General features: G+C 37.9%; 1 protein-coding gene across 1 annotated transcript; it reads left to right on the forward strand.

Annotated features, from left to right (window-relative positions):
• The first annotated feature begins 13 nt into the window (after positions 1 to 13).
• On the forward strand, positions 14 to 5,962 carry hrh4.f7 (histamine receptor H4 gene f7). The gene is made up of 4 exons (XM_031904596.1): positions 14 to 254; positions 542 to 708; positions 2,983 to 3,370; positions 5,940 to 5,962. The coding sequence occupies exons 1-4, from the start codon at positions 14 to 16 to the stop codon at positions 5,960 to 5,962; spliced, it is 819 nt and encodes a 272-aa protein (XP_031760456.1).
• Positions 5,963 to 8,110: the final 2,148 nt, after the last annotated feature.

The following is an 8,110-nucleotide window of genomic DNA, read 5'->3' on the forward strand; positions in this document are numbered from 1 at the left end:
ATATACTATAAGCATGAAAGCTCTCAAATTATATGAACAGACAGGAGCTAATGCTTCTGCAGCTAATGAAGATGCTGTGGTAAAAAGGCAATCGGAAGGAATAAGCATCTTGCTAACTGTGCTTCTGTCTTTAATGGTCGTGCTTATAGTTTTAGGTAACAGTGTTGTTATATTGGCTTTCATTGTGGACAGGAGACTCAGAACTCGCAGTAACTTCTTTCTCCTAAACCTGTCCATTTGTGATTTTTTAGTAGGTAAGTTTGTTCAGTGTGTTTCCAAAGTTAATCAAGCACGTGTAATGGTCTGTGTTGCTGTGTTCAACATTTTGGGAGTCAATTACATTTGTTTATGGTGCCAGAGTAACAAAAATACATATTCTGCATATTTTTATCTTTCTTTTTTAAAATTTGTCCACTGTGAATATTTAACTACTTTTCACCAGGAAAGGTCTCTATCTCCATTTATATACCATACAAATTCAATAGGAAATTGATGCTTGTTAAGTTTGACTCATTTTTACCGTTTGAATATTTTTCACCAGGAGCCGTCTCCATCTCCATTTATATACCGTACAAGTTCACTGGAAAATGGATGCTTGGAAAGTTTCTCTGCAAACTGTGGATAATATTCGACTACACAACCACAACTGCTTCTGCCTACAGTGTTGTTCTCATCAGTTATGACAGATTTCTATCTGTCAACAAGGCTGTAAGTATTCTCTTATTGATGATTGTTTTTTAGTATGTGTGTTGGGAATGTCTAACCTGCAACTCTCCAGGTGTTTTTATATTGCAGTGAATAGAATTTTTTCAGTTATCACTATGATGCTGGGGTCAAGTGCATTGCATTTAAGTTATTGTTCCCAGGGCCTCTTTAATAAAAGGGCAAATGGGGCTAACTGATTTTGGGGACCCACTTTGCCACTATGTCTTAATTAACTTTTTTCTTAACTTTAACTTTGCCTCTGCCACCACCATCGCTGCTCTCCTCACCTGAGTAAGGGAATTTATTTTTAGAGCCTCAGGCCAATCAGGAGTGCATAGGTGGCCCAGGCTATTCTCTCCCTGCATATAAGGTGTGTGTGTTTACATATGCTTTTGCACATTAGTATGGCATTTCAGGCTTAACATCACTGATGACTGCGTCCCCCTAAATGTATGTTTTAATTTTGCATCACTATCCCAATTCCCCCCTCCCCAAATACACATAAGCTTTTGCTTTTAAATCATTCATATGGTTCTCCAGTCAACGAGAGAAATCTCTGCAATATGTCTCTGTGTAACTGCACCATATGACATAGTTCTGTCTACTGTACATTCATGTTTAGGAAGAAACATTCACTGGATGTTTCAGGGTAAATGTAATTAAAACAAGGATCTAGATTGAATTGTTCCAGTGAGCATACACAAATAATTAATATCACCTTCCAGTGAATTATCAATACTTTATTAGGGAACTGGTTGTCATTTAAGGATTATAGGGACAAAACTGGACATACTGAACTTACTTTACAGTAGTCACATCTCTTACAACTAGGTAGTTCAGGCTGAAAACTGAAAGGTCTCTATACTGTTCTGCCACTGCCACTTTCAGGCATACCTCCCAACCGTCCCGCTTTCAGTGGGACAGTCCCAATATTTATAGCACTTCCCGCTGTCCCGGATTTATTGTTAGATGTCCCTCTTCTCAGCATTGCCATTTAATTGATTGCTGTGCCTGCTCTACTCCGGGGGAATAAAGCCCTTAACTCTTGAATCTCCCCTGCTACCTCAAGCTCACAGGTTTACCTTGATCTGGGAGGAGCATTTGTGACAGGCAAGGGTCAACTATCAGCATTGGCTCACATTCCTCTCCTTGCTCCTGCTCACTGGGTCAGGGGCTGAGGGGGGGCTCTGTCTTTTATCAGGCAGAAGAGGCTGCTGCCTTTATTTGTGTGCTGGGCAGTTTCACCTTTCCACCCCTAACATATATCTCTCACTCCTGGGAATCTCTAGCAGAGCACAGCATGCAGAAGACAGAGGTATCGCTGATCCATTCATAAAATCTAGCAGACATTTAAAAGGGGCCCTTATAAGTTTGGGAACCTTAGGCCTTGTTAATATGGCTAGAAATTCTAATGGTACATTAATATTGTTTTGCTTTCAACTGATTAAGAATGGAAGGAAATAAATGTAGATTTATGTACCACTGGAATTGGCCCTGTTTATAACTTTGGAAAATGCACAGAACTATTGGCATGTCTGAAGTTGATATGCCCTTTATCAGTTTCATTTAGTAATTGTACTGGCATGTCTGGGGTTAATATGCCTTTATCAATTTAATGTAGTCATACTGGCACGTTTGAAGTTAATATGTCCTTTATTCTTTTTATTTAGTGATTATACTGGCACATCTGGGGCATGTAAAGTGGGTGTGGCATGTGGAACGTGGTCACAAAACAGGCGTGGCCAAAACATTTTTGCCGCACTACCCGCATCACATATTTTTGTCCCTCTTTCTCTCAATGAAATGTTGGGAGGTATGTTTCAGGTAGAGTCATGTGGCTGTTTCTAGTCTACAAAAAAACTGTACACAAATGTGGGCACATTCTGGAATTATTTTGTGGAAATAGCCTAAAATTACAACTGACTACAATGAGTGGAAACCTGAGGGAAACAGAACTGAACAGGATAACTCTTTCTTGATATTGTGAGCTCTAGGGGCAACTCGGTGGTCACATTTGCCACCTTTTCTTTAGGGCTAATTTGGAATATATTTTAAAAATGGATCCCTTATCATTGAGGGATTGCCCCTGATATGGAACGGTAGTTATTTCTTATTCTTTTCTGGATTCTATTTAATTAATTATTCATTAAATCCTGTAAAAAACATATTCATTAAATCCTGCAAAAATTTTAGTTTTTTTGTATTTTTAATTTAGATGGTCAATGTTATAATAAAATTGTACATATTTCTAAACTGCAAAAAACATTTCTTATACAGGTTTTACATCACTCTTTACAAAAAAGACACAGTCAGACAGCGCTCAATATGACCCTGGTTTGGATTTGTTCTTTTATTATCTATGGACCAGCAGTTCTTCTGTGGGAGACCATTACCGGTACCAATAACCTTCCGGAGGACAGCTGTCGTGCTGGGTTTCTTGAAACATGGTATTTTATTCTTGGTGCATCTACTTTAGATTTCATCCTCCCACTTCTCAGTATTTCATTTTTTAATTTAAGAATCTACCTAGAAATTATAAAACGCAGCACAAAGAGAAATAATTCTTCCATATTTAGTTCTTCTAAAAAAGCAAAGGATATAATGCCCTTTACCATAGCAAACAATATTGTCTTTCCATCACCACAGACAAATGAGAAAGGGGACAGTAACTCAGTCCCATGCACAGATCCTAAAATAACTTCAAACTCTCCCCAGAACCCCAAGAGATGTAGCAGGAACACTAATAGTAATAAACTCTCCCAGGACAAGAAGGCTGCAAAATCTCTGGCAATTTTGGTCTCTATTTTTATACTTTGCTGGACTCCTTATTCCTTCTTAGTATGTATCCGTGCTGTCTGCCATGGGTATTGTGCTGATTTTTTCTATATAGAAATAACAGTTTGGTTTATATACACTAATTCAGTGGTTAACCCTATCCTTTACCCTGTGTGTCACAAAAGTTTTAGAAAGGCTTTCAAATTGCTATTAGAACGGTTTATGAAATTGTTCTTGACCTAACATTATTATTTTCTAAAACTGTTATGTCATCACCTTAGCCACTGTTTTACAAACATTTTCTAGTAGGGCAGTCTTTATGATTTCAGGTCCTGAAAAGTTTGCTCTAATTCTCAAATTCAGAATGTTCTTTTGTCTAATAGCGGCTTTTAATACAGTGGCCCTGCTTGGTATTTTTATATACAGGTATGGGATTTGTTACCCTGAAAATGGGTATCCAAAAAGCTTTGAATAATTCACATTTTAAAAAAAAGATTTCCTTTTTCTATAACAGAGTGAATCTGTCCTGTTTTGCTGAAAAATGTATGTATCTTTGAAAAGATTTGCAAAACGGCGAAAAATTCGTGAAACGTCAAAAATGACAGCATTTTTCTGACATGCAACAATTTTTTTGTCGCGGGTCGAATTTTCTGCCAACGGCAAAAGGCAGAAATAAGCAGCGAATGCCTGCCTGGTGGAAAACTTCGCTCATCACTATATGTAACAATAAAAATGTACATATACTTGATCCCAACTAAGATATAATGAATACATTTTGGAGTCAAAACAATCCTATAGGTTAAATTAATGTTTAAGTGATTTTAGTAGACTTAAGGTTTGGTGATGCAATCCCCTTATTCCCATGTCCTAAGCAATATGGGATGTGACAGTAACTTGTGAACCCTAACTTTAGAATTAACAACAAATAAGTGGCTGTAACAGAATAAGTAAGTCTGGTCACATTGAAGTATTGTATGTCCTTAATTGGGAGAAAGAGATATGTGCTGACCCCCAACCTACCTAATCAATTTCCTTTTTTCACAATTTATGCTTCCTCTGTTGTATTTGGGCTAACAAATACTTTTTTTATTGTGTATGTTACTGTTTAAACTTTGTGTGTGTTATTCTGCCAATTAAACATTGTGATCATTTTATTAAGTTTTCTAACTGTCCTGAAGATGTTCAATTGTATATGTGTGTATATAGGAAGGTGGTTGGGAGAGGAGATAAAGAGGACATTTGTTTCAGAGGTCTTCAAAGGTTGGGGAATTGTACAGCCCTATGCAGAGCTACAGTATATGAATGCAGGAACAGCTTTGTGGGTTGTAGTTCACCACAGAGAAGAGCTTTTTGCCGTTTCTGGATATAAATCCCCTTCAAGGTCATTTGTTGCCTTAGCCCCCACCCTAACCTTAGAAAATGACCAGAGATACTTAAGTTGTTGTTCTCATAGTTACTATAATGTTATAATTTACTATAAAGGGAAGCCCGATACAGCAATTGCTGGAAAAAGGGCTCATGACTGGGCGGGACAAACTGCCAGACAGGGGTTAATAGTTGGGGCTTAGTATCTAGCATCTGGGGGTGGAGCATATGGGATTTGAAGCAGGCGAGGTTAAGGAGGGTATCCATTTTGGAAAGAGAAAATGGAGTCCCACCCGCCCTCCCATTGTTACCCTTTGTGTTAGTTGTCACAAATGTGGCCTGGGTAATGGGATACAGGTTAAGTTGACCCAAGAAGGTGAGTATTTTGGGGATATGGTGAAGCAAGAAGATAAGGGAGGAAGGCCCGTTGTCACAGCCGGGCGGCGGGTCCCTGGCAATGGCGATAAATTTTGTTGGCAGTGCCGAGTTTAGCAAGTCCCACTTGTTTAATGGGACATGGTTATGGATGTTTCCTCTCTAAGAGCGATGGGTCTCTGGGAGGTGTTACGTTATATTGATACCTTGGTTGAAGCATGCAACCCTGCGTACCCACCATGCTGGAAGGCACGAGAGGCTGGTGGCCGGTACGGTTGTGATGCACTTAGTTTGGCCCATTGCCAGGGACTTCAGAGCTGGAAGGATTACTGTTTAGTATTTGTTAATATACTTGTTAATACTGTTATTATTTACTTGTTATTTATATTTATGTTTATGTATTTTATTGCTTATGTTATGTAATAAAGCTGTGGCCAATACATTTTCCAATCGAAGGACAAGCTGTAAGTGGTGATTATTTCTAGGCCAGTAGCTTGGGGCAAAATGAGGGCAGGTATTTGGCCCTGCCCAAGTCATGTTACTATACTGTTCCAAAAATATCCAAAGAAGCAAATTAGCTTTAAATCTTATCTTGTTTGACTTTACTGTTTACCCCCATTAACTGTTTTCAATACCCTTTGGGGAAGCCGCATAATTGGGAAAAATCTGCCTGAAAGGGTAAGATTACAACAGTTTTTTGGATTTAAATATCCTTTTAGGTTATGTGTTCTTTCACCCTTAATTGTGACTTTGCCAGAGATACTCAAATTACTAAAAATTAAACTCTACCAATAGTGTTCCAAGAGTATCTCAAGGAGCGCATTAGCATTAGCTCTAAATTTTATCTCGATTACCTTTACAGTCCCTTTTAATACCTGAAAAATCTTCCCAAAAGGGTAACAATTTCTCAATGTACAAATAAAAAGAACCGGGAGAGGAAACTACAGTAGTACAAAAAAGAAACATGAAGAAATGATGCTGGAATAAAGCTATTTAATTTGCATCCCCAGGAACATGTGCTTTTTCTTTAATTAAAAAAAGTATTAATGAATGTGAAATGACTAAATAAGGTAAAAAGGAGCATTCCCTTATTCCACCACATTATTATTATTATTAACATTTATTTATAAAGCGCCAACATATTCCGCAGCGCTGTACAATAAGTGGGTTACATACATTGGACATACAGAGTAACATATAAAGCAATCAATAACTGATACAAGAGGTGAAGAGGGCCCTGCCCAAAAGAGCTTACACCACATCTGTCTTTGAGTGGGATGCCTCCATGTTATAATTAGCGCTGTATGTTTTGACCAACCCACAGTAGACTACATAAGTAAATGAACTGCTCTCTTTTGGCTTGAGTTTATAATAGGGTTGGCAATAGCGATGAGCGAATCTGCCCCGCTTTGCAGAAAAAATTGCGAAACTTGGAAAAAAACAGGAAATGGCGCAAAATTATCATAACATGGCTTTTATGACGCTCACAACTTTTTGATGCAACCACTTCTTTTTGTTGACTCAACTTTTTTGTTATGTGACTTTTTTTACACAACCACAAATTCTCCGCAACAACATTTTGTGCCTGCTTCGCTAAAAAAATTGCCGATACCAAAATGCGGAATTTCGCTCTACATGTCTGCCGAAAAAATTTGCTCATCACTAGTTGCCAACTTTTCTGGAAAAGGGAGAGAATCCAGAAACATTTATGAGTTTATTTGTGAATTTTCCAGTTTGTGAAATGGAGGGAAAAAAAACTCAAATGCTTGCTTATTTATTAATATGGAAAACTTGTCCGAATAAAAAACTCAAAAATCTGGAATTGAAAATATGGCTTAACTTTGCCTAGAACAACTCCTATTGACTTCTACATGAAAGCTCTTCTACATGAGCTTTGAGATGTTTCACATTCCAGTTTTCATGATTTTTTGCACTTAAAATATATCAGACATTCATGTTTTTGAACCATAATTTGTTGGTTTTAATGCAAAAAACTCTGTGACTCAAATCACGGAAAAATTTGAATTTAGATAAATCACAAGAACACAAGTTCAGATTGTATTGTCCTTTCCACAGAGGATAATTCAGTTTATTACTGCAATTGTAAATCATCACCTGGGGAATGAGGTGCATGTAAGTATGTGGAAAATGATGGTGTAAGAAGAATGAGAAATATTTAGTAGAGAAGTATGTAGCAGAGTAACTTTGGTGTAGTTAAAAGTAGTTTAAGTGTAATTCATACCATAGGCCCCCAGGGGTATTAGTGTGGAATACTGGACCACTAGAGTGGATGGGTGGGACAGAGTTCCATGGTAAAAGAAAAAAGGGAGAGAATTTTCCTGGCTGAGTAACATGCCTATGGGTTAGTCTTGTGGAAAGCAAGAGTTGACATATGTGTGAAAGGGATACACTGGATCTACAATTTTAGGATCCGGGAACCGAACCGAAATTAATCCAAACCATAAGTTGCATATGCAAATTAGAATAAGGAACGGTTAAAGAAAAGCCGAGCATGTTTATTTGACAAAACATCACAAGATTTTAAGGATTTGGATTCAGTTTTGGCCAGAGGCATGAATTTGGCCAAATCTGAATCCTGGATTCCGTGCATCCCTAGTTTATTTAATAACCTGCCTAGATGTATGCCTTGGTGTGCTCATTTGCCAGTAAATGTTATCTGTGAGAGTGAGAGACTGTGCATTAATTTCATCTGGAGACAGAGGTACTGTATATCGAGATAATTGGTTACTACACCAATGGTGCAGTCACTTTAAGAACATCCGCCCACTCTACATGCTGTGAGTCTCCACTGATTCATCAGCTAATGCACAGACTGGTGAGCTGAATCAGGAGTGGATTCTTGTGGATGTTTTTCTAGATATGGAGAATT

Source organism: Xenopus tropicalis, chromosome 6 (assembly GCF_000004195.4).
Source record: "Xenopus tropicalis strain Nigerian chromosome 6, UCB_Xtro_10.0, whole genome shotgun sequence".
In the NCBI taxonomy this organism is placed as follows: domain Eukaryota; kingdom Metazoa; phylum Chordata; class Amphibia; order Anura; family Pipidae; genus Xenopus; species Xenopus tropicalis.